Source organism: Corvus cornix, chromosome 28, assembly GCF_000738735.6.
Source record: "Corvus cornix cornix isolate S_Up_H32 chromosome 28, ASM73873v5, whole genome shotgun sequence".
NCBI classification, from domain to species: Eukaryota; Metazoa; Chordata; class Aves; order Passeriformes; family Corvidae; genus Corvus; species Corvus cornix.
Genome location: NC_046356.1, coordinates 2677928 through 2704081, shown reverse-complemented (window position 1 = coordinate 2704081; position 26154 = coordinate 2677928). Strand labels below are relative to the sequence as shown.

At 49.4% G+C, this 26154-nt stretch overlaps 2 protein-coding genes across 4 annotated transcripts in view; both read left to right on the top strand.

Annotated features, from left to right (window-relative positions):
• The first annotated feature begins 95 nt into the window (after positions 1-95).
• Positions 96-22993, top strand: NCLN (nicalin). 3 transcript variants are annotated; one of them, XM_039566462.1, is made up of 16 exons: positions 96-332; positions 3170-3360; positions 3565-3709; positions 4328-4422; positions 4651-4731; positions 4929-5032; positions 5309-5397; positions 5545-5684; positions 6046-6224; positions 6445-6532; positions 6632-6670; positions 6782-6945; positions 7545-7598; positions 7690-7768; positions 8988-9087; positions 22927-22993. In XM_039566462.1, exons 1-15 carry the CDS (start codon positions 152-154, stop codon positions 9045-9047), a joined length of 1689 nt encoding a protein of 562 aa, XP_039422396.1. In that variant the 5' UTR covers positions 96-151; the 3' UTR covers positions 9048-9087; positions 22927-22993. The 3 variants fall into 3 exon arrangements, with proteins under 3 accessions (XP_039422396.1, XP_039422395.1, XP_039422394.1); XM_039566461.1 differs by lacking the exon at positions 22927-22993 and adding an exon at positions 10420-12911; XM_039566460.1 differs by lacking the exon at positions 22927-22993 and having other exon boundaries at positions 8988-12911.
• CELF5 (CUGBP Elav-like family member 5) overlaps positions 16124-26154 on the top strand; it is a 37333-nt gene continuing 27302 nt past the window's right edge. The window contains 3 exon segments of the mRNA XM_039566463.1: positions 16124-16174; positions 16176-16407; positions 22927-23009. Coding sequence (XP_039422397.1) covers positions 16124-16174; positions 16176-16407; positions 22927-23009 — 366 coding nt within the window.

Below are 26154 nucleotides of genomic sequence, written 5' to 3'. Positions count from 1 at the left end.
AAGGCGGGGCGGTACCGCGGCCTGAACGGGCTGCCGCGACTACAACTCCCAGCGCCCCTCGCGGCGGCGCGCGAACTACAGCTCCCGGCATGCCGAGCGGGGGCGCGCCGTGCGTGCCGAGCAGGCCGCAGTGCGGGCCGGGGCCGCGGCGATGCTGGAGGAGGCGAGCGAGGTGCTGGAGTCGGTGCTGAAGGCCTCGTGCCTCCCGCTCAGCGTCCTGCTCTTCGTGCCCGCCGTGCTCCTGCTCCTGGGGCCGCCGCCCGCCGCCGAGGCGGCGCACGAGTTCACGGTCTACCGCATGCAGCAGTACGAGCTGGGCGGACAGCCCTATGGTGAGGAACTGCACGGCCCGGCCGGGCTCGGTCCTGCCGGCAGCGGCCCCTTCAGGGGTGGTGGGGCCGGGGGAAGAGAGCCCCGACCCCGGGGAGGAGCCCAGGGTAGGCCGTGAAGCCGCGGGCGGCCCGTGGAGGGCGGCCCGGCCTAGGGGAGGCCGCGGGAGGGCTCGGGGGGCTCTGGGGGGCGGCAGCGGCCGGGCCCGGGGCCAGGTCCAGGCGAGGGGAGCCCGCAGTAGGGCCCCATCTGCCTGAGTTTCACTGCCCGGGCTCAGTACGGGCGGGAGAGTGCTGGGAGCTCCATCGTGGTGACCTAGAGCTGGCCAAGGACCCCGGGCTTTGGGCTGAGGTCTGTGTGTTTTCAGGGGTCCAGCTGCATCCCTCCTATGTTCTGGAAAACCTGGTTGTGTGCTCAGTTTTGTCTTTTTGCCTTTGACTCGTTTATTGACTGGTTGATTCTTCTTCGCTCTTCTTCAGCCTCTTCATCCTTAGTTGCATGTGTTGCTCCAGTGGCTCCATTTCAGAGCCCGTCCTTCTGCTGTGTTACAACTGACCTTTACTTCCTCTGCTCTCTTACTTCCAGCCTGCTGATTGTGCAACACCTTTCTTTGGGTCAGAGACACACCCTGTTCTGTGAGTCCTTGAGGTGCTGCAACCCTCAGCCTCCTCCCCTGTGTGCCCACGCTCAGAATCAAGGGTTGTTTCTGGGTCTTCTGTAGAGATTTTATTCCAGGCCAGGGCACGTGCTCTGTCTGTGAGTGACTCTTTCAAAGTTTCAGAGTTAACAATGAACAGCCTCACGTTTAGTCTGTGCTGTCCATGAGACACCATATCTCTTAATCTTTCAGATTTTAATAAGTTCAAATATGTAAGTTACAAAATACAGATGTGCCTGTGTACTCCTTAAGCACTTCACATTTCTGGTGGCTTCTAAATATCTGAAATTATTTCTGGATTCTTCCATCACAGTTTCTCAGAACATGTCCACATCTTGAGGGCTCTGTTGCTGATGAGCTCAGTAGCTCCAAGGCAGGCTCTTGCATGGGGTAGGACTCTCTGTTCTCAGGTGATGGGAACTGTTTGTTGACAGGCTTAGCAGGGGCAGCAGGGATGTGATTCAGCTGGCTTTGACTTTGCTTGCCTCAGTGTCCCCTCTAGAACTCTTGAAAAGCCAGGTGTTATTTTTTTAAGATGCTTCCAATTAATTTTTTTATGCTGCTTCTTTTCCTGGAGCTGTTTAGCTCGGTGGGTTGTGTGTTTCCTTTGTTCCTTCCTACTCCCTTTGGGTAGCTGCTGTTCCTGTTCCTTGTGTGTTCTGAGATGTCCTTCAGGATAAAAATTGTATTTCACAGAGCAGTCTTGAGTTGGAAGGGACCCACAAGAATCATTGAGTTCAACTTTCAAAGTGAATGACCCATAGAGGGTTCAAAACAGTAATCAAACCATTATTAGCACCATGCTCTGACCAGCTGAGCTGATTTGTTGTTCCAGATTCTCATATTCTTTTCCAAAGATACCAAATACAGGTTGCTGCTCAGCCTGTTCTTGCAGGGGGAAGAGTTTTTTGTCAGTATCACTCATAGAGCAATTTAAGAACAAGCTTGGGCTTCCTCTAATACTGATAGAATGAGAGCTCTTTAGTTTGTAAATGAGATTATTAACCGGGTCTCTGTAGAGAAACTACAGAAAATCAACCTGTCAGAAAAATACTGTTGTGTCTGCTCTGCTGAGATGTCAGAGAGAGCAGAACTTTGGGTCCACACATTGCTGTGTTTACACATCACTCCTTTGGGAATGGTGGAGGGATTATCCTCATTTTGACTTGCTTTTCTCTGGCTGGAGTGGGGGTGCTGTTGATGTTTGTTATTTAGTGTCAGGGCTCTGTGGGGAGAATTTACATTGTGCCTGGGCTCTGTTTCTGGGTGTGTGGCCCTCATTGATACTGTGCAGGGGAAGTGTAGATTTTTCTGGTTTAGGTGTTTCTATGACCTTTGATGAGACCAAACTAATGTTAGAGTTAAGCTAAGCCAGGTTTAAATCTAATTCTAAGCAATGCTCCTGTTTGACAGAGACTGGAGCACCTTGTCTGTCCCTGTGTGGGGACCTAGAGTGATGAGCTCTCCAGTGGAGGTGCCAGAGTTATGGAAGAAGAAATCGAGTTACAAATTGTAAGGTGGATTTGACCCTCTCTGTTTGCACAAGATGTCCTTTTGGCCCTACCTTGGAGAACGCAGGAGCAATTCTCTGGCAAGCCTGCAGACTGCTCCCAAGGGATTGCATTTCCATGTGGGGGATTTGATCTGCCGGAACTGAGAGTAGGAGAGGGCGAGTCCTCAGGAGCAGCCTGCTCATCTGTAACTCTCCCAGCTACAGAACCTTCCTTGTGGCTGAGTGAGAGCAGCCCTTGGGGTGACATGGGGCTGTCTGGTGTCCTTTCATCAGGTGGTTGTGCACAGCTTCCATCCACAGCTTGATCCTACAGCTGGGGGAGGCTCTGGAGAGGCCAGGCTGTCTCTGGGTGTGTCGCTGTCTGCAGGTATTAGGTGCAGGTGAGCAGACATGTAGCCTGTGTGGTTGTGTTGAGGAGGAAGACAGGAAGATGAGGCTGTGTAGTGTGGAGTAAGGGGAGTCTGGCAGGATGTGGCTGCACAGGAAAAACCCACAGACCTCTGCTCCTTCTTGGACAAGTGCGAAGAGGCAAACTCAGCTTTCGGCAGCTCCTGGCTGCTCTGCAGCCCATCAGACTGTCCCCAGGACTACTCTGAGCAGGAGGCAGGCTGGAGCAGAGGGGATGGGATGAAATGCTTTACAAGCCCTCTTGCTTTCCCTGCTGGCAGGCACCAGGAGCGCGGTGTTGAACACGGAGGCACGCACCGTGGAAGCAGACGTGCTGAGCCGCCGCTGCGTCATGATGCGGCTGTGGACTTCTCCTACGAGCAGTGACCAGAAGGCTCTCCGCCAGTCAGCCGGGGCTGTGGTGATCATCTTGCCACGATCCATCTCCTCTGTCCCCCAGGATGTTGTGCGGGTAAACAAAAAAGTTTTCTTTCTCTTCCCATGGGAGGTGCATTGGAGAAAAGCTTGGTTGCTGCAGGGCTGGAAGGTTCTGTTGTAATGCACAACAAATCGTATTCTAATGTTAAAACTTCTCTCTCTGCTTTGGTTGTTAATTTTTTCCTGCCATCTTTTGTGTTTAGCAGATGCTAAGTTTGTGTCTTGCTTAAATCCTCAGCAATTCATGGAGATAGAGCCTGAAATGCTTGCTATGGAAACCATTGTGCCAGTCTACTTTGCAGTGGAAGATGAGGAGCTGCTGTCTATCTATGAACAAACACGGGCTGCTTCTGCATCACAGGGCTCTGCCTCAGCTGCAGAAGGTGAGTTCCAACAAGGAGGAAAAAGTTTTGAGGAAGACAGGCCTGTTTCCACCTCTGGGAGAAGTTTGCTGTGTCATCTGCATCATGAACAAGTGTTCTGTCGCATTTGCGTTTATTCTGTCTTTGTCAAAGTGTTTAGAGATTCACTGAAAGAAAGAACACAGTATAAGAAAATTATTTGACTATATTTGGAGATATAGTTGCAGGAAGTTCTCAGCTTCACGCTGTTGCAATTAAGGTAGAAATCAAAACTAGGTTAAAAACAACATTAGAAATGTTAAGTGACAATAGTGTGTCGATAGAAGCTGAAGCTTTTTATCTGACCACAACTCAGTTTGATGCTTCCATGTAAATAATTTGAATGTCTTACTAACCTGCTGCTTATGACTAACTTTAGTACTGCCGGGGAAAAGTTTTTGATCAGCTTAAAATACTGGGATTTTAGGACAGAATGAAAAAGCATAGTCACCAAGATCCCGTGTCATTGCGTAAACACCAGTCACAAGTGAGAGGGCTTAAATGGTTTAATGGTCTCTCCAAAGCTCAGTTAGCAGGGGAAATAAAGGGATGAAACTTCCCCAGGTGTACATTGTGGGGGTTTTTGGTGTTTTTTTCTAGTTCTGCTGCACACGGCAACTGCCAATGGCTTCCAGATGGTGACCAGCGGGGCTCAAAGCAAAGCTATCAATGACTGGCTCATCCCCAGTGTGGAGGTGAGTTGTGTATGGATTCAAACTGGCAACACTGATGAGGTGACTTCTTTTATTGGGACTTTATCAGACATTTGGTCTGACAGGGCAAGTCAGGAGAGTCTCAGCCAGGTATCTGAAGTCCTCACAACTGAGGCCATGGCAGACTCAGCAGGCAGGTAGAAGTCAGGCTGTCTTTGTACCAGCACACAAGAGGTGATGGGGTGTGACACTGCTCTCTTTCCTCTGCAGGGAAGGCTGACAGGGTTGGGTGGAGAAGACTTGCCCACTGTTGTGATAGTTGCCCACTATGATTCCTTTGGAGTGGCTCCAGTGAGTATTCTATCTTCCTGCAGCTCTCTGTTCCTATCATTTTTCCCATGTGGCCTCTGCCCATGTGTCTTTTGTTGGCCTTAAGGCTGTGGGGCAGTTACAAGTGGAGCACAGTGGTGTGCTGTCTTGCAGCTGTTCTGGTACCTGAGAATGAGAGTAGGTTTGTCACCTTGTGTCTGTCCCACCTCATCCTGCAGTGGCTGTCCCATGGGGCTGACTCCAATGGCAGCGGAATCTCAGTGCTGCTGGAACTGGCCAGGCTGTTCTCTCGGCTCTACACCTACAGAAGGACCCATGCTGGGTAAGGAACTGCCCTGTTTGAGGTTAAATATCTATAACTGACGAGTGGAGGGGATGATGTGGGAAATAGACTCCGTCCCCAAGCCCTGGGAACTCCCCACTTTTAATCTGTCCTGCCATTACCCGAGTATGTGGCATGTGGGAAGTGTTTGTTAATGGATAGTTTGCCTTGGATGTCAGGTGCAAGGGGTTGTGATTTCACCACACCTGCAAGGCTGAGTGAAGGAATTCTTGGAGTGCAGAGTGCTAACCCTTTTCTGGCTTCTTTGATGGGCAGGTATAACTTGCTGTTCTTTGCATCTGGAGGTGGCAAGTTTAATTATCAAGGAACTAAGCGGTGGCTGGAGGACAATTTGGACCACACTGGTGAGTAAGGGGCTGGTTGTGTTAAATCTTTATAATTAATTGCCAGCTCTCCTGTGAGGATGTCCTTGTGTGAGCCTTGCTTTTTTTGGGGGGGTGGAACTCCCAGCACAAGATGTAGCAATAAAGGTTTGGATTTTTCTGTTCCAGATTCCAGCCTGCTGCAGGACAACGTAGCATTTGTTCTCTGCCTTGACACTCTGGGCAGAGGCAATAGCCTTCATCTTCATGTCTCAAAGCCTCCCAAGGAGGGGACCTTGCAGCATGCATTTCTGAGAGAACTGGAGATGGTAAGGAAAAGCATTTTAGGTGTATGAGAATTTGGGACTTACTGTGCAGCTCTCCATGAGAGGGAGGAAGATGTGAAGAAAGGGTGTGCCATTGAAATAATTCATGTATTGTTTAGGGTCACTTGATTTGAAGTGCAGACAAATCCTCATGCCAGAGTACCAACTGAAGCAGGCTAGATTTGCAAATGCTACCCTGTAGTGATATGAAAACACCTCTTTTTGACCTGAAACCAGCTGTAATATTGTCAATAACTGCACCTTATTTTCTGGAACACACAAAAGTGGGTGTAGGCAGACAGGGCAGTGCAGGGTAGGACTATGCAGTGGGCAGCACTCCTGAATGGCTTGCCCTTGTCCTCAGGTTATTGCCAGCCAGTTCCCAGAGGTGAAGTTTTCCATGGTGCACAAGAAGATCAACCTGGCTGAGGACATGCTGGCGTGGGAGCACGAGCGGTTCGCAATCCGGCGCTTGCCGGCGTTCACCATCTCCCACCTGGAGAGCCACCGGGACAGCCTGCGCAACAGCATCATGGACAGGAGGTGAGGGACCCTGGGGAAGGACGGCTGGGGTTTAAATCCAGCCCAGGAACCTAAACTGGCCTCACAACTGCTTGTGTTGTTCTGATTATCAGGGCACAGGTGACAGAAACATTGGGAGTTGGGCTCTGGATTCAGGCTCATGCCTGATGCAGTGAAAAAGGGTTGTTTCTAGAGGAAGCTGATGCCATTGGCAAGTCCATAATGCTCTCTTTTGCTTTAGGGCACGAATAGACACTAAAGCACTGACCAGGAATACTCAGATCATTGCTGAGGCTTTGACAAGGGTCATCTACAATCTAACAGAAAAGGTAAGAGGTGCCCACCAGGTAGCCTGCAGTGCTGGCCAGTCTTGTCCTGCCAACCAAGCTCAACAGTAACCTGGGGTTTTTTTTTATCTTCCCTTGCAGGGAGCACCTGCAGATATGCAGATTTTCACAGATCAGATGGTAAGCACAGTGCATTATTTTTGTAACCTATGGAATTTAGGGTCTGGGAGAGAGCTCTGGTCTCAGCATGTGTGTGGTTGACTCCCTTTCTTGGGTGGTATTTTTCTGCAGCAGATCCAGCAGGAGCAACTGGAGTCAGTGATGGACTGGCTGAGCAGTCAGCCCAGGGCTGCCCAGCTGATTGATAAAGACAGCACCTTCCTTAACACCTTAGAATATTATATGGGACGCTACCTGAAGGATGTCAAGCAGCATCATGTGAAGGCAGACAAACGGTAAGAAAAGAAATGAAAGAACCAGCCAGGGCATGCAAACTGGCTTCCCCCTGGACAGAATTTTGCCTCTGAGCTGCAACTTTCCTGGTTTCTTGACATGCAGCTTTGCTCTTTTCTGCTCTCCTGTTAGTTTTGGTTCATGCTCGGTGTTCTCCCAGAGAAAGCTCTTCGTGATTCCTCACAGCACAAGAGCAAGGCCCAGGAGCTCCCTCTGCCTGAAAAGCTTGTTTTTAAACTGTTTTGGTTCCACTGTTCCCACTCCGAGAGCAGGAGAAGACTAAGTTTTGGTTAATTACAAAAAGGCAGTTTCCATCCTGTCCGAACTGCTTGGGCTGAAGCCATTTTAGTGACCGCAGGGAGGAATCTTTATGTGCCTTTTTGGAGACAGCTGAACAACAGCATGAGTTCTGCATTGTGTCCTTGGGCTTCTGACTGTAGGAAAAGAAAGTCCTGATGACTAAAATCAGCTCAAAACCAGTATGGGAGGTGGTCATGCTTACCTGTCTCTGTTGGGAGAACTCCTTGGGAACAGCTCTGGGCTGTCCTGACTGCAGGGTCAAGAAGTGCAATAGAATCTGAAACATTTCTTCTTTGCACAGGGACCCTGAGTTTGTTTTCTATGACCAGCTGAAGCAGGTGATGAATGCATACAGGTATGGAACTCCTGTGGGCGTGCTGGGCTGTTGTCTCACCTGCTGGCAGTAACTGCTGTAGCAATTTCATGTGTACTTTTCCTTATTCCAGGGTCAAGCCAGCAATCTTTGACCTGCTTCTGGCTGTCTGTATTGCAGCCTACCTTGGCGTTGCCTATGTTGCAGTGCAGGTAAGAGACACAGATGTATCATTTTCCTTATAAAACAAGTTAGCTACAGTAATTCACACAGTGCCAGCACTAAAGCTGGAACAATAATGCCAGTTGGCTGTGCTGAAGGCAGTCTCTTGCCATTCTAGTGCTAAACTGCTTTTTAGAGGTGTTTCTTGTAGTCAAGGACATGCATAACTCACTTGCTAAACTATTTGGCTCCAAACTGAAACTTTACAACAAATTTTAGTTACCTTGGTAATTTTAAGGTTTGTAGCTTGTAGTGTTAGGAAATATCTGAACTTGGGATGCAGCTTAGAAATGCATCTTTAGAGTTCTGCTTTCTTTTTCCATGAAACCATAAGAATCTGTGTCCATACCTCTGGAAATGTTGTACTCCATGCTTTGGCCAGCCACATTAAATGTGGTGTTTTTGTCAGTGTTAACCAAGCCACTGTGAGCGAGGCTTCTGCTCCTGCCTGGGTTCATGAAGGACATGAATGAAAGGGAAGCCTTTTAGCTCACTCTCAGTTTTGATCACTTCATGTTATTTGTGTCTATTATTTGTTTAGGGAAACCACAAGCATTTAAAAACTTAGTGTGACAATATAAAGAAGAGGGAAAGCATATACTTTGATTTCTATTAGCAATCTTCATTACTTCTGTCATTTGAATTTGAAATTATTTGAAGCCTGGATCTTGTTACATCTGTCAAATATCAAATCAAAATACAATCAACCCCAGCAAAATCAAAAGAGAAATTAAGTGAATTTCTAAGTCACTGGGGAAATGGTGAAAGAGAAGATCCAGGTAAAGGATTGTGAATTACTGGGAATTTCTGTATTTGCCTGGTTCATTTTAACCTTCCTGAAACTGCTGGCAGCAGTGTTTCTATAGAGACCAGGAACCTGCATGTGTTGAAATCTGAAGCTTTCTCCTCCCCTTCAGAAGGAACAGAATTGCATCCAAAAATAAAAAATTAAAAAATCTTTAACACATCTTCACAATGAGGTGATACAGACCTGCACAAACACTTCTGTAAGCCATCATTTTCTGTGTAACTTGGCTTCCTTGTCATAATTCCTCCTCATCCATCAAGTCCCACTCCATCTTCAGGATGAGTGGTTGATGCAAACAAGGCACCGCATTTGCACACTGGTATTGTTTCAAGCCTTCTGCTAAGCTTTCTGTCTTTCTGTCTAGAACTGTCATGGTTACTTTTTTTTCCTTCCGTTTCCAGCACTTTGGTCTCCTTTACAAGATGATACAGAGATTATCCCTTAAAACCAAGCAGCAGTGAAGCACCAAGTCCCCCCCCACCCAGCAGCACTGAGCCATCGGTGAGCCCATCGGGAACCTTCTGCCTTCCACTGAACCCTGCTATTTCTCTTCCTTTGTCTCCTCTTTGCTACTGTATAGAAGGGAGGAAGGCATAAAGAAAACGAAATTTTAACTCTCGTGCACCTTTTAAGTGCTTTTCTTCACCTTCTTCCCCTGATTTGCACCATGTCTGGTTTTCCTTTGCATTTTGGTGAGGGAGAGGCTGAGAGACTTCAGCAATTCCTGCAGTCTGATTCTGAGCAGCTTCTCTGAGAGTAAAACTAAGTCCAGCACCTTCATGGACACATGTCACACAGCCAGCCTGGAAACTGAAACTACGGCCTGAAGTGTTATCTCTGCCCAGCAAACAAGGACTTGGAGCAGTTGTTTAAAAGCAAAAACAGAAAGTGCACATGCAAATTAAAGAGAATGCAATTAGCATGTTTCCTTATGGCACCTCTTCCTTGAGTTCACTGCCTGGCTTTAGGGAGTTGTGCTGAGCAAGCAGTGTCTGCAGCAAGCACCGTCTTGCATTTTGTTTCAACTCACCCCCTTTTAGGAGGTGCACTGTGAATGATCTTGGCTGTCGTTGCCAGGATGAGGAAAGATTGTTAAGATGGGTTTCTGGCATGAGGGTTTTTGCCAGGGACAGGTTCTCTCCTGTCTCTATTGGAGGATGCATTTTGCTGTGTGCTTGATTTCTCTGGAGGTTTGAACAGTTCACAGCTGCCACCATTCTGTGCTAAAATCTTGCTTGAATTTTGAGGGGTGTTCCATAGTCCCAGCTGCTGCAGGATCATGTTCTGTGCTGTTCCATGTACTTGCACAAGCTGGTTACACTGATAACAAGAGCAAAAGCAGCTCAGACCTGGAAAATATATTGAGATACTACAAGCCCTAGGCTAGTTGCAGTTCTAGAAGATAACCCTGAACGCTGTCCTGCCACCCAGCAAGTTTTGAGTCCTTTCTATAATCTCTTCTATGTACATGAGGTCTCTTCACAAGCCACAGTGATGCTTTATTTTAATTTAATTTACTATTTCTAATTAAAGTAGCATATCTTACAGAGCCTGGAAAACTATTTTTGAATTGAGGTGGACCCTTTTTTTTGTGCATGCAAGGAAAATTCCACCTGTGCATTCCTGTTTGCACACACCTGCTGTGCACGTGCTTGTTAGAAAAGGGGTTGTTGTGGCCAGCGCTGTCCTTTGGATGGGTACCAAAGCACTGATTTCCATCCTTCTTTTTTTAACCATAGTCTCCTTCTTGGAGTACCCTGGCCCCATGATGTGTCCTTTCTGCTACTTCATATGTGTAGCAACTTGTTCTTTATAGGGTCTTGTCTTTTCCAGGAAAGCATGCTGGTGTCAGTGGCTCACCATGGTGTCAGCAGGTGGCATGGTGCCAAGCACTCCAGAAATACCAGCCACACAGGGAAACCTGCGTTTACCTGATCTTTTGAGTGCTCATTTGAAATATGTCTCTCTGCATGTGTGAAGTGCTCATGACACTCCTCTGCCAAATGAATTTATAGTGGCTTCAGAAGTTGCTGGAGTGGCTGGAAGGCAAGCCTTGATTTCCACTGGTTTTTATGCTCTGCCCATAGAGACTGCATCTGCTGTGCCCTGGGAAGCTGCATGCTCTGGGCTGGGTAGGTTTAGAATATGCATGGTACAGCGGCTCTCTGAAGAACTCTGTAGGCTCTGAATACCTGGGAGCAGTTTGAGTCCTCCAGCTGCATTATCCATTTCTGCTGTGTTACACTTAGGGAGGTTGTGTTCCCTCCAGTCCAGCAGATTCCTTCACCAGTCTTAATGATTTACTCTGTTACTTTGCTGAGAAAAATAGAAAAAAAATTATTACCAATGCTGCTGCAGCTTGAGTTGATGTGTGTAAAATTTGCCAGTAGTGGACAAGAGCAAAGAGAACAGACCTGGAGCTTGTTCCTTGCAGTGGAAACTGTCAGCCTTCAGTCTTCCAGATGAGAAGCTCAAAGCTCAGAGGCAAAAACTTCCAGAGGCTGTAGCACAAAGAAAACACTTTAGCTCTTTGTGGTGTCAGCAATGAACTGTTAACACTCCTGATGCAGTGCCAGAAGCCAGTGGAAACAACCTAAAAAAAAGATGGATAAGATTAATGAGGAGAGATCATTAACCTTAGGGGCAGTTGGGATGTTACACTGCTCTCTCCCACACAAGGTTAGTTTGTCCCGTAATCCTTTTGTGTCTCTCTCCCTGGCTGCCATAAAAAGTAGTTTTTACTACAGATAAAGAGTTTTTGCTTTTGGTCAAAGTGCACATGCACTGAAACATATGTGTTCAAATCTGAGATAGTCAAATCCCAACTTCCTCATAGCTGGAGCAGAGTGCCCATCCTGGGACTGAACTTAGTTCCCACATTGTTGTTTCCTTGGGTGAGTCAACAGAGAAGCTTGCAGAGAGACCCTGGAGCTGATCTGCACCATTACCTGATCAAGTCAGTCACCAACACAAAGGCAGAAATCCAACAGGTGTTGTGATAAAATAAAAGTTCTCCACAACATTGCAGAAGAGCTCTGTGTAGCTGATTCTTGTTGATCTTTTTTTTACCTACTCTCTTTTTTTGAGGAGTTTGCCTGGCCTGTAGGGAAGAGTATGGAAAGCATTATATCTGCATACTCACAAGTGGCTAGCAGTTGATGCTTCTAGCCAGAAAACCATTTTCTTTGCAATTTGTCTAACTTTACCTGTTGTCCTGGTGCTGTCAGAGTCTGCAGCTCACAAAAAACTGGTTTTTCACCAGGGTTTAACTGAAGCTAATAATTCCTTCTGTCCACTTCCACCTGCATGGGCACTATTGGGGATTGCATGGGAGTAGTTTGGATTATTGTAGTTCATCTCCCAAATAAGAGGGGTTGGTTTATTGTTGGGAGAGAAGTAATGCTGTGCAATATGAACTCCACTCCTGTACTCAGTGCAGAGAAGACCCTGAAGCCAAAATCAACTTAGGTCTCCCACTGTTTTTGGCTGAAAGTCACCACAATCTATTTAGACATTCAAAACCACAGGTAAAATTGCTGTGGGGCTTGGTTTTGAGGGTGTCCTGTTTGTTTTAAATCTTATGTTCTTACACTGTTCATGGCCAAGCCCAAATCCTAGGCTGCTCCTGCACTCCGTGTTTAAGCTGGGGTTTTACATTTCAGAGGTTTTACGTTTCATTTGGTCTTGACTCACCAATCTGAAATGCTGAGGCTGCTCCTGATGTCTCACAAAATTGGGCCTCTGGGTACTTGAGTGTGGACTCCTGCTTGCTCACTTTGATCTGTTTCGTTTCCATTTGTAGTTACTGCATAGCAACTTCAAGATTATAATCTGGAATATTTGCAGCTCAGGAAAAAATTTGATTTATCTAGCAATGGTAACTCAATTATTTATCTCTTGTGTGCCCTGAAGAACAAATGTATATTGAGGTGAATATTTAAAAGCTAATAGAAAATTCAATGCAGTTGATTTACATACTTTAGGACTATAAATGTAATAATATTTAAGTATTTTAACTTTTTTTAAATTTGTTTGTCCCTTTTTCCCCTGGAAAAATAAACCAAGTGAATAGGTTTGTCAGAGAACTATTTGCTCCAAAGAATGGAATCTCCTTGCATTATTTGGAGGAATAGACACCTCTACAGAAAGGGAGAAAATCTGTGTATTTAAAAGCTTTATCCTTTCTGTCTAGTCAAAAGTAAAATCATATGACAGAAAACATTTACACACTCCTAGCATGATTCCAGCACCTTGAGGTGAGCAAATTCCTGTTTATTCAAAAGGTTTGTGCTCATGTGAAGCAATTAAAGTTTCTATGCAAAACAGCTTTGGTACTGTGAAAAACTGGTTACCTCAGCAGCCAACACTGTGTGCTCATGGAGATTGTCGTGCCTCTATCCTTACCCAATGCCTATTTGACCACTAAACTATTTATTCAAATTATGAGCATTGCAAGAGATCTGTTCCCTGAGCATGAGTTTGTCAAAGTCGTGGTCAGAGGTGTAGAGTGGGAAAGTGCCCTAAACGAGATAGAAGGGGAAAGCTGGATGTACGCTCATCCTGAGGCCGAGTGTCCTCCTTGTGGAGACCCTTCAAGAACCAGCCGCATGGGGGGCTGTGCGGTGACACAGAGCGGTGACACGGGGCGGTGACACGGGGCGGTGACACGGGGCAGCCCCGCCCGCTGCCCGCGGGTTCCGAGGCGAGGGGAGCATCTCCCGCTTCCATCCCCGGCCCGGCCCGGCTCGGCTCAGCCGCTGTCCTGCCCCTGGGGACCGCTCCCGGCCCGGTGCAGCGCGGGGCACGGCCGGAACGGCGGCCCCGGGATGCCGAGCGGGGCGGGGTGAGCGGGGCTCGGCCCTCGCACGGCTGCACAGGTACAGGCGGGGCAGGTGTGGCCTCGGCGCCCCCGTTCCATCCGTTGCAGGGTTCCGCTTCCTTCTCCAGGGCTCGGCTTCCCTGCCGGCAGCGGGGACACGTGTCTGCCTGTCCGAGGGTCCGTGAGGCTGGTGCTGGGGATGTCGAGGTGCCAGGAGGATGCCGAGGTCCTGGCTCCTCTGACCAGGCTCTTCAAAGTGGTGATGTGTCTTTCTAGAAAAGAAAGAAACGTCTTCCAAGACAGAGAAAAGGTTGAAAACAAAGGCCAAACCTTGGAAGGTGACAGAAAAATGGCTGGGACAAGGCAGTGAAGAGGAGGGCATCTTCCAGCAATGGAGGGCAAAGAGCTGCTCTAGAAATGTGTCATCATTGCTCTCTCGATACAGGTCTCCCCTGTACCTCCTCTGCTTGTAACAGAGCATTTTTGTAGCTGGAGTGCCCACTGTCCCACCACAGCCCTCTGGCACACGGAGCAAAATCCTACAAGCTGAGGGGCAGCTCGTTGCAGGGCTGGGTTTAACACTGGCTCTATCATGTCATAATCACAGAATCACAGAATTAACTAGGCTGGAAAAGACCTTTGAGATCACCGAGTCCAACCTATAATTATGTCAGTGCCCTGCTTTGAAGGGAAGGTCCTTGTGGACATCAGGGAGTTCTTTGCTGACAAGGAGGGTGGTGTGAAGCCAGAGAGGAAAAAGGTCCAGCTGCCTTCCCTGGATGGAGACTGGGGCTGTGCCAGCCACTCCGCTCTGGCTTAGCCTGGCTCTCGGTGCAGGGAGACCTGTGCATGCCATGCTGAAGGACTGGGAGCTGAGCAAACCACACTGGAGGGCTCAGTGCTTTCTCAGCCTGGGTGGCAGCAGCTGCAAAGAAGCACAAAGGATGGGTGTAAGCCTCCAGTGAGATCTTGGGCTTGGCAGGACAGCTCAGAGCAGTGTGGGAAGCTGGTGTGCAGGACTGATCACCAGTCCTTTCTCTGGCTTTTGGTAGGGGTAGAACTGCATGGTGGAGGAGGGGAGGCTGAAAACACTGGCCCTGATGTTTCCTCGTGTCTCCCCGCTAGCTGACAAACTTGTGTTTTGGTACTGGTCATGCCTCTGTCAAAAAGGGGACATTTTGTGTATTTGTCCCTAATCTGTAATGCTGGAGCCGTGCTTGGCAGGGCGACCATCCCAGAAGTAAATCTATCTCTCCTTCCCTGTGCAGCTGGGGACAGAAAGGTTAAGAACCTTCTGAATCCTTACCAAGACATTCCAATGCTGCTGTTAGGTGTTCCCTTATTCTTTTGGCAAGTGTCTGATGATGTGATGTCCTGACACTTCTGCAATTTGAATGTCCCATCAGAGCAGCACTACCTGAGCGTGTGGTGCAAGAAAGGCAGGTGGAAAAGGGAAGACACATCTTTGTCTGGAACTTTTCAGCTGATGAGCCACGCTTAGGCCTTTTGCTTCGGGACTTTGACGGTGACTTGCTGGCTTGCCTGGAATTTCACAGGCCCTGGGCTCTTTTCACCTGTTCTGTGGGTTGTGCCTAGCAAAAATTGAGTCAATGTGAGGTTTCTTGAGGAACCCTTTGGTCCTTGCTATAGATTTTTGTGTGAGGGCAGATGAATTTGTTTCAGCTTCACAGAATCAATTAGGTTGGAAAAGACCTCTGAGATCATCAAGCCCAACCTATTGCATGACTAAGCATGGTTTTCATTCCAGAAATTAATTTATTTCAGAAAAGTTACAAGTATAAATTACTCTCTTACAGGGAACTATGTACCCTGTAATGGAAATGGGAAGCAAAGTCCTCAAGCTTTTCTGTGCCTCCTAAAATTGCGAACGGCGCAGGATTTCTCCCAGACCAGCTAGGACTCTGGCTGCCCTTGGAGTGCCAAACACCATGTCCGAACTGACATCAAGAAACTGGGTGGTTGAATTTTTGTTTCCCATGGAAAAGGACCTGCGCCGTTGGCAATTTTAGGAGGCGGCACCCCACTCCTGGCCACGGGCGCATGGAAGTGGACAGAGCTGAGCTGCTCGGAAGAAAGGGGACTTGCCCTTGAAAGGCAGGGGCAGAGAGACCTGCAGACCTGGGGCCATGCATGACTCCCCCTTCCAGCTAAGCCCCCTCCAGCCCTGGCGCTCGTGGTTGTGCTCGCTGCTGGGTCACGGCTCCGTTACAAAATTTTCTGCTTTAAAGAATCTCTTCGCCTCCAGATCCTGGTGCTGAGGCACCGAGAAAATGGGGCGAATGCTAATTTCTGACACGAGCGTGGCGCGGCTCTGCCTTCCTGGGTGCTCACAGCTCTCCTCTGCTCCCAGGGCCTTCCACGCTCCTGGGCCGTAAAAACACAGCTCTTCCCTCGCCCGCGGGGATGGGCATCGCGGCAGTCACACCCGCCCTTCCTCCTCACCCACGCCGCCTTCACCACCCTCCCGGCCCAGCCGGCCGGTCCCGAGTGACCCTCCCGGGCCGCTCCGGGGCTCTCCCGGTGCCTTCCCCGCTGCCCCCCGCTCCTGAGGGGCCGCGGCGGTGCCGGGGCCCGGCAGGGGGCGCTGTGGCGCGGCTCTTTGTGGCGCCGCGGCGGCGGCGCTGGCGGCGGGGCCGTTCCCGCCGCGCTGCCTCCCCCGCCCGCCCGCCCCGCCCGCAGCCGCGCCGGGCGCGGGGCATGGCCAGACTCACCGAGGGCGAGGCGAGGAGGCAGCCGCCGCCGCTCCCGCCAGCGGCCGCAGCCGCCGCCGCCGCCGCGCCGAGCCTCCCCCATGAGCAGCAGCGGCGGCGCGGAGCCCCCGGCGCAGCCCGACAGCATGAAGGACCTGGATGCCATCAAGCTCTTCGTGGGGCAGATCCCGCGCAACCTGGAGGAGAAGGACCTCAAGCCGCTCTTCGAGCAGTTCGGCAAGATCTACGAGCTCACCGTGCTCAAGGACCGCTACACCGGCATGCACAAGGGTGAGCCCGGCGCGGCGCGCACAAAGGGGCGGCGGGCCCCGGGTCGGTCCACGCGTGACCCACCGCGATGTGCTGCTCTCCCACACCCCCCCCCCCCCCGCATCCCTCAGCGGGGGCTGGCGGCCCCCGATCCGCTGCCCGGGAAGGCGTCCGCATCCCCAGAGCCCGCGGGTGGGGTCCGGCATCCCCCGCGGCGGAGCCCCGCGGAGCCCCCCGGCCGCGGCCCGCGCCCCGCCGGCAGCCCGGGGCCTGTCGCCCGCGCGTGGGGTGCGGTGACAAAGGCGCCGATGGGCAGCGTGGGCCGGGCCGAGGCTGCTGCGGGGCGCGGGGGCCGCAGCGGGACCCTCTCTGGGCTGCTGACCACCCCCTCAGGGGGCTCGGACCGACCCCGGGCAGGGGTTCGGCGCTGCGGTTTTAAAACCCGCGCAACAAAGAATATTGGCCGCGAACGTGCTGCTGCTGTCAGTGGCATTTGGAGTAGGTGGGGGGCCTTCGTGATGAAGAGATGAGGGGTCTTCCTTCGCTGAAGGGCCTTTAGTGGGTGCTGAAAAGTTTGAGGAGGCTCCTTTAGCCTCGTTTATTGTTGTGTTTTTATATTGAAGAGCTGTCGCGTTCGGCGTGGCAGCTCCCTTCGGTGGAGCGGCTCTACCCCACCCCAGCAGGTGTTTGGGATCTTGTGACCAGCGCGGCTCCAGCCAGGAAGGGAACTCACGGAGTTTGCTGTAACAAACCGAGGGGGTGATGGCAACCTCGCTCCCTGGCACAGGTAGAACGACCTGCAGGGAACCTACAGTGAGTACCCTGAAAGCTGTGGGTGCTCAGGCTGGGCTGCTGTGCCCTAAAATGATCCGTGATGGGGCCATGTGTTGGTGCATGCTGGAGGGAGTGTGCCACGCTCAGTCTGATGCCTCAGATTTAGGAGGAAGGGTAGGAAAAATCCAGTGCCTTGGCAACGAGAACCATTCTAGACTGAACAGAGAAGGAAGAGGACAAGAGAAAAACAAGTGTATTTTCAAACAAAAGGCCAAATCTAACTCCAGCACAAAGGGAAAACACTTTCTCATTGAAGCCTGTGGGGGCTGGGCTGGCATGAATTTAGCTGAAGAAGTGTGTCTGGTTGTGACTGAAGAATGAGGATGCCATGTGCTTGTGTGTCTCTGTGTGCAAGGAACTGCATCCAAACCTGCTGCCAGGGGACGGTGAGTTGCAAGGTTTCAAACCCAGTGAGGAGGAGAATGGGCCCAAGGCAAGAGGCAATTTCACATTTCATTCCAGTTGACGTCTTAAATATAGACTGTGTGGTCTGAGGTCAGCTTCCAGGCAGGAGACAAATTCTAGGGATCTGCTTAGGTATGGAAATTAGAGGGGGCAGCAGTGGCATTAGCCAGATGTGTGTGATATTAACAGAGCTGCTGTTAAATGCAGCATTTCTGCAGCAAAATAAATACATCCTTTTGGTGCTAACATTTTTTGAGCGGATGCTGGTGTTGTTGGTCATGGGTTGTTGTGTCCAGAAGACGCTGTTGAGGTGTGTAGGTTCTCCGGTGGATGTCGTAGGGTTGTTTCCACACACCTTCAGTTCCCTCTGCCCCTCCCTGTCCTGTTTTGTACAAAGTGAGAGGCTGGGATTCCTTCCCTGGTGGCATGAGTTTGCATGTAGATCCTCAGCCTGTTTTGGGAACAGCCTCTCCAAAGAAGTCATCCCTTCACAGGGAAGGGGGGGGGGTTTAGCGTGCAGTGAGGGAATTAGATCCACGGTCCAGCTCACTGTGATGCCTGATCATTCCCATTTACCAGGTTTGGCTGCATTGGCTTGTGCTCCATGCAGGAAGGCCATCCAGGTGAGGAGCCGCTGCTGGCATCAGCAGGCCTGGAGGGTGCCAGGCCTGACCCAGGAGCTGCAGTGGCCTAGAGCACTGTCGCAGCCCCTGATCAGGGGACACTTTGGCTGTGAGCTCGTTCCTGCACTGTACAGGAGCCACAACCTTTTTGGGGCAGTTGTAGCAGCAGACTCAGTTTTCTCTCCCCATGTTCCTGATCTGCAGTGAGATCCAATTGACAGCTCACATGCAGCTTCCATCTGCTTTTTTCCCTTTCTCTCCCCAAAGGGGAGGATGCAGCTCTGTGAGAAGCCAGCACTGCTGGTGAAGCCCAGCATGTCCTCTTGTGTTCCCTTGCAGCTTGACATGCAGCTGAGCAGCCACCTCTGCCTCCAGGGAAGAAGAAAGGGTGGAAAAGGCCTGCCAGGGGCTGGAGGATGTGAGTTGGGCTGCAGTGTCCAAGAGCTGGTCCTGTATGGGTGCTGAGAATGGATGAATTCGGTGGAGGCAGAGGAGAATCTTAGAGATCTAGAAATGTGAACTCTGCTATGAAATGGTTTTGTTAGTACCTGACTTGTCATGTCTCAGCAACCTGGCTACTGGTAGCTGATACTGTTCCAGCCTAATATTATTCATGAGGCAGTTTTTCTATTTATGTTAATCACAGATACATTTGCATTTTAATGGCAGTGTTTGTCTCAAAGCTAATATTTTCATGGGGAGAGCGGGGAGGTGTTTGAACAGGCTTTTGGAATGGGTCAGGGCAGGCTGAGTGGGGAGAATCAAGTGGAAATTTTTGGCCTTGTGTTCCAGGATTAGGTAGAAGGCAGTTCCTTCACAAGTGTCAGCTGGATGGGTTTCCTAGGAGTGCTCATGGTAGGGAAAGTGGAGAGATTAAGGAGTGTGAGATGCTAAACTGAACTGCAGGGAAATATTCAGCAGGGGCAGGAGCAGCCGTCTCACAGGCATGTGGACAGATGGGTGGCTTTTTCAGAGGGCAAGGATACAACAACACCCTCAGCCCAACTTGCCTCCCTGGCAGCCCAGTTTTGACTCAGCTTCTGCAGGCTTGTAGATTAGCTCCCCACTGACTCCATGCTTCCCCTGCTGAAGTATTTGATGTGATTTCTGATGCTAAGCAGAATCTAGAGATCCTTCTCTCCTGCAAACTGGCAGCCTTTCCTTGCTCAAGGCTTTAGACTGCTGATGTGTGGAGTAATGTTTAGGATCTGAAGGGACTGTAAATTCCAAAGTCAATGTGTAATTTGTAGGGAGGATGAGGCATAGAATATATATGTTTTGGTTTTTTTTTTTAATGCAGTCTCTTGCAAGTGGAACTAGGCTAGGTTCTGCTTTCAGGGAGCTGGAAACCCTCCTGGTGCCTGTGGAAGTAGGGTGGTATCACCAACACTGATGGGACATAGAGGTTGTTTTAGTGGTCTTTGGCAGAATGATGGTGGCCTGGCTTTGGCTTTACAGACAGTGCTCTGGGTGCTGCTCTGCATCCCTGTGCTGGGAATGGGCCATTGGCACTGCCCGGGTGCCAGGGACCTTCCAGGCTGATGCTTCTCAACACCCCGAGCACTTTCTAACATCATGTCCTGTGTCTCAGCAGGCACAGCTGACTTGGTGTGAGAAGTGCCCAAAGGGGCATCAGCCTGTCTGTCTGAGCTTGCTGTTAAGTAAAGCAGGAAATGTGGAAGTGAGAAAGCCTAGTGAGAGTGACAGGCCCCTCTGCACCTCTGTGGACATCACTCTTAAGCAGATCCTTGGGTGGCTCTGTTAAGCTCAAAGTTTTAGGAGCCTGAAGAACCCATGAAGGACATGGTGAGCAGAATCCTGTCACAGCATCCCAGGGAGTAGCTGAAGAGTTAGTGTGCAAGAGATAATGGCTCTTCAGGAAGGCAGTTTCTTTTCCCCAAATATTTGTTTACACAATTAGGCTTAGAGCACAGTGTTTCTGCCAGACCTTTTCCTGTATTTCTGACCAGGACTTTGCAAAGAGAATGGAGTTGCCTCCTGCATCCTACCTCCAAAACACCTGGCTGTGGAAGGCAGTAATCATGTTTTCCAAAAGACATAGCTGACATCTTTAGCTCCCTCCTTTCCACAACCAGTACAGCTTCCCAGGTTCCTGCTGTTGGGGAAGTAAGAACGAGATGAGATGAATGATAGGACTGTCCTCAAACCTCAAAGCTTAGAGACATGAAGAGCTCAGGGATGGAGCAGTGGACCAGGCTGTCCTGTGCCTGTAGCCCCAGTCCAGGCAGGACGTTAGAGGCTGCCTGAGTGCTGCTTCATGCTTGAGTGAAGGGAAGGAGCACAGGTGGCTTCTGCTGAGCAAATACCCACATCCTTGTAAAGCAGGGCAGCAGTAAGGATTGCCCTTGGGTCGGAGTGAGGCATCTTCAGGCACCATAGTTACAGGATGTTTCTGTCTCTAGAAGCTGCTGCCTCTTGGTACTTGAGCTCCTAAAAGATGAACAGTGGTACAGGCTGTCTTTGCTGTAGGGATGAGAACGACCGGGGGGGCTCTAGGGAGGGGGATTCATGGCAGTTTTTCACATTGGTGCTGGTGGATGTAGGTGTTGCTGGGCTTTACAAATCCTTGATCTGGCATGATGACAGTACGTCCTTGTGTGAGGAGTGTCTCTCCTTTATCCCCACTAAATGGTGTGTCTTTGTCCAATCCTCATTTTTAGCTTGTCCTCCTGTGGACTGAGGTTTTTGAGCCTGACAGTGTGCTTTGCCTCAGTTTTGACATTCCTGAGCTCTGGAATATGGGACTCGAGGATGGTGTTTGCATGCTTCATGTAGACATAACTCTGCTCCTATCCTAAGTTTTCTTAGATTTGATGGCTGATGCTCCTGAGGCAAGGATGGTGCCTTCATTGCACGTGGGCATAGTACCAATGCATTGAAGCTCTTAGTGGAATAAATTGCTTATTCCCAACTGCTGACTTCAGAGTTTTGTGAGCTAAACCTGACCCAAATTATCTTAGAATGAGTCTTGTATGACTTGCAAAGTAGCAGACTTGAGCAGCAGGTGGAATTGGGTAAACATCTGTGTTTGAGGCTTTTGTGACCAGGCTTTCAAATCTGTTAGAAATAGATTATAGGGGTTATAGAGTCTGGTCTCTCTGGTTATAGAGGTGCTTTTGAGGCTTGATGTCAGAGCCATGGGGGAGAGTGAAAGCAGAGGGGAGCTTCCCCACCACAACAGAGCCAGCTGCCTTTGCCAGGGGAAGTAGAGTTTACCTGCATTCTTCCTGGCCTCACTGCATTTGTTAAATTATGTTTTGGCCCCACATTTGACTTTGGTGCAGCATTCTTGGTTCAAAACCTGGCAATAATAAGCTTTAATTACCTCTTAGACATATCTGGTGCTTGTGTGCTGTTTATGGAAGGTTTTTTTTCCCTACCAAGAGGTGTGAGGACAAATGCAATTTGCTTACCTGCAGCAACTTCTTGGAGTTGGGATGGAAGAACAGGATAATCGTGTTGCTGTGAGTTGGGATTGTCCTGAGGAGCTGGCTTCTTCCTGGCCTAAGGGTGTTGTGTACCGTGGAGTCACACTGGGGTGGAGGGGAGAGGTCCAGACAGCCCCTGCACCTACCTTTGGATCCATGGAGAGCTGAAACAGCTCTGGAGTACCCCAAGCCAGGCACAAGAATGTGGAGGCAGAAAATTGGGTCTCTCTGGCCATAACAATGCATCTGCAGCCCCAGCACAGCAGTGTAAACAGGGATGTTCATCAGCAAGCCAGAGGGACTCTTCCTGCCTTTGCTTGGGATGTGAAATGCCACTGTGGATGGGAGGGGGTGAGTGAGGGGGTCAGATGCATTCTGAGTCTATTCTCCAGTGCTTTGCCTACCCTCATCTGAAACAACTCAAGTGACGGAGCTTCAGGCACTTCCCTGGGGAGATCATTCCACAGTCTAAATCTCTTTCTGCTAGGAAATGTTTCTTGATAACCAGCCAGATTTTTCCTTTGCTTATTCTTAGCATCAGAGCACCCAAAGATGATCCCTCTTCTTCCTGGAGGGGCTACAACTCCTCCCCTCCTCCCTTGGCTCCAGCATTCGTCTGAGATGTTGAGTCATATCTTGACTAAGAATGTCAGGATCTGGCCTTTTCTGTGTGCTTTTCATCTGCCTTCTCAAGTTGGCCCTTGCAGAATGCATGGTGCTCTGCTGGGCTCTGTATTTCCCTTTTTCCTTGCATATGTACGTTGGTGTGTGTTTGTGTGCATCATATGGCGTAGAAGGCCAGGCCTCTCCTCCTGTAGCTTTCCCTGATTTGTGAATCTGGATCATGGAGCTTTTGTACAAGCCTAAAATCCCAGATACTTTTCTTCTTTCCTTGCTTTTTTTCTTTATTTTAATCAGTGATCATGCTGATCCTTGCCTCTCTCCTGATCCTTGTGTTTGGGACTGTTTCTGCCACAAACAAGATCAGCTTCCCTTTTGCTCTCCCATTGTGTCTCACCTTGTTCAACACCTGTGTCAAGCCCAGTTGATTCACTGGGACCCTTCTCCAGCTCTTAACAGACCTTGGATGTGGTCTGCAAGTCCTTTAACATTGTTTCTTTGTCTTTTTTTTCCCCTGGAGCCTTAGACACATCCATATTACGTAACATTTGTGTTGATGTTCATCTGCAAGTGCCTGTCTAACTTGACGCTCGCTGTATCTGCTGCAGGTTGTGCATTCCTCACATACTGTGCCAGAGACTCTGCCATCAAAGCCCAGACAGCACTGCATGAACAGAAGACTTTGCCAGGGGTAAGTCCTAGTGAACTGTCTGGAGTTGTTGCCGTGGGCAGGAGAATGGGGAATTGTCAGGGGAGGGAGCGAGGGCGAGAAGTGGCTTAGATCAATTTTCCTGCTTGTGGAAGAGAAGGGTGTTTCAGGGGTTAGAACAGGGATACGGGAGTGGAAACACAGCACTGTTCTTCACAGAGCTGATGCTTTTTTTCTCTGGCCAGGCCTCTTTCTGTGCTGCTCTTTGCTCTCTGTGGTGTGACAGGACACTTTCAGCTTTCTGTCCATGTCACTAGGGAGCTGTGGGCTTTGGGGTGAGGTGTGTGGGTGCAGCCTGCACAGTGGGCATTGCTGGAAAACTCACATAAGATACCAGAGCCTTTTTCCAGGTGTGCAGAACCTCCTGGTGCATCCACTCCTACTCTGCCATTGCCCTGCAGGGTGCCTGGACAGAGCTCTGATGCAGTGGCTGAGTTGAATCAGGCTCTCAAAAATAAAAAAATACCCTTGCCACGTCCCATTGTTTGGAAGAGAAATGGGTTATTTAGGTGAGAGCAGGACTGCTGGTCTGTTCCTGAGTCTTGCTCACTCCACAGCTGGTCTTGTGAGCAAAGTTCAGTGGGATTTGAGGGAGGCTGGGCACTGTGGAACAGGTCCCTCCTTGCCTGGCAGTCCTCTGCCTCCCTGGGACCTGCTGGAGAGCTAAAAGGAGTTCTGGATTGTTTCCTTTCCCATTTTGGTATGATTTAAGAGCTTTGACTGGGCAGTTCCCTTGCTGTACTGAGGGGGTTGATCAAGCACATTGAAAGGATTCATTTGGAGGTGAGTAGGAGGAGTTGGGTACTTATAGATAGAAGCTCACAGGAGGCCCTGAGTGCTCAAGGCAACAGAATAATTAATGTAAACCAGGGGTCTCTGGAGGATGGTTAGGAATTCTTAACCATAACATTTCCTCTTTAACCCATACAGGTCCAAAGAACTCCCAGCTCTCATCTCTCCCAGCTGCCCTCAAGACCTCCACACACAAACACAAACCTCCTTTTCTGTATTTGCTTACCTGTGCTTTTTTTGCATGGGCCCGTGCTGGCGTTTGAGTGCTGGAAAATGCATGTAACTTAATTACCACTTAACAGGATCCTTATCTCCGGACAGCCAGGGGGAAGAGTACAGATAACCAGCACAAATCTGCCTGAGTTATTTTTGTGTGATGGGAAATGGTCAGCTTTTTGAACTAAAGCAGTGTGACCTCGTGTGTTGGTCCAGGGCAGAGCTGACAGTGTCTGTAAGAACAAGTCAAAGGATGTAGGAGCAGCTGAGAGGAGTCATGGTACAGTGCTGTTAATGCAGTGGGGAAGTCAGACATGTCTCTGAAAAATTATTCATGTGAGGCTTGGTGGATTCAAGGCAATCTCAGTTTTGCTACAGTTCTACACCAGGAATTTGCTGCATGTTTCACTGTATTCTCTACTGCCTGTGCTCTCAGGGGTCTCAGAGAGCTGCATGGAGCAGTGTTTAAAGCAGCAATTTATCTATGATGTGGTGATCTAAAGGCTTTTTATGTTAAGGGAGGTGTAAGACACTGCCTGGGAACAGTAAGAAGTCTGTGGTAGGTGAGTACTTTTGAACATACTTGTCTGGAGACAGTTAATGAGCAGTGTGGTGTAATTATGTTTCAGGATTAGGATGAAGATGAGCTGTGCTGCATTTGGAGCTGTCTATTTTCAGGCTGCCAAAATACCATTTCATCACATTTAGTTTCTCTTTTGTTCAGTCCCTCAGTGACCAAGGAGGCACAATTTTCTCTCTCTTTGGTCATTTAGAGATGGTTACTTGGCATGGATGTGGGCTGGGTGAGCTGGGGTAGCTTTCAGCCGTGGTGTGCTGGTGTCTGTGTAGCATCACCAGCCCTTCTGGCCCAGCTGATCACGGGGAACAGTTTGGAAATGAATCCCAGACAGGAATGCCAGGCAATTGCTTCCCTGTTTGGGGAGCAAGGCCGTACAATCTCATCTCTGTACATTCACATCTGGATCATCTTCTGATGAACTCTGGGGTAAAGCCTATCCCCAGGAATTTAGTCAGGGCCCCAGCATAGGGCAGAGCACAGAGTGTACTGACCACACCTCCGAGGTTTCAGTCAATGGGCCACAGTCTGGTAAACAACTGATTTCTTGTGCATTTTACCCATATGCTCTCTCTGTGTTGCACATAGCAGTAGGAGAAAGAAAGCTGAAGGGTTATGAAGTGTAGGGTGACACAAAGTGTCACCTGAATGCATGACCAAGCATCAGCAGGTTTAGAGACAGCAAGGGATCAAACTGGCAGAGAAAGGGTCTTGTGTTGATCCTACACTTGCTGTTGTACCACCAAGCAATAGTAGATGCCACAAGAACCAAAGTACCTTCCTTTGTTGGTGTCAGTGCAGAGAACTGTGGTTGAACTCAACAGTTCATGAACCTGAATAGAGACAAATTACTTTCTTGGTCTAGACTGAGGATTTGGTAAGGACAGATTTGTGGGAGTGCTTTGATATGGTTTCTGAGAGGTCCTTAGGTTGTGATCAGGCAGCTGGAGCAGGAATTCTGGGTTCTTCTCCAGGTTGTCACTGGGTAGGTCTGGGCCTGCAGAGGTGTTGCTGAGGTCCTCCAGGTCTGATGCCAGCAATGTCAGCCCACCTGCAGGGCCATGAGTGCAGTGTAGCTTTCCTAAGCTTTTATATATATAGTTATATTTATATTTTAGGTTTTCCATGTAAGTCAGTAGGAATCACTGTGGTCTGTATTTATTCTTGTGGCATTTGGGGCAAGTTCTCTTTGTGTGAGATCAAAATTCTCTTTTGTTTCTGAATTGAGTGCTGTTGGATGCATGGTAACTGAATGGAATTTAAACTCTAAAAAGCTTATTTTTTGACAGTAAGGCTCAGCATCTTTTTCTGAGGTAGACAGAATTTTGGCTTTTATATTCTTTTTTATGGACCACTGTGCTCAGGGTGTAAAGACTGTCATAGAGTCATCAGGCTGGGAAAGACCTCGGAGATCATTGAATCCAACCATTAACCCAGCACTGCCAAGTGCAATAAACCATGTCCCTAAGTGCCACATCCACACGTCTGATGGTGACTCAACCAGTCTCACCTGTACAGCTGTATATTGTATTATCTAGAACA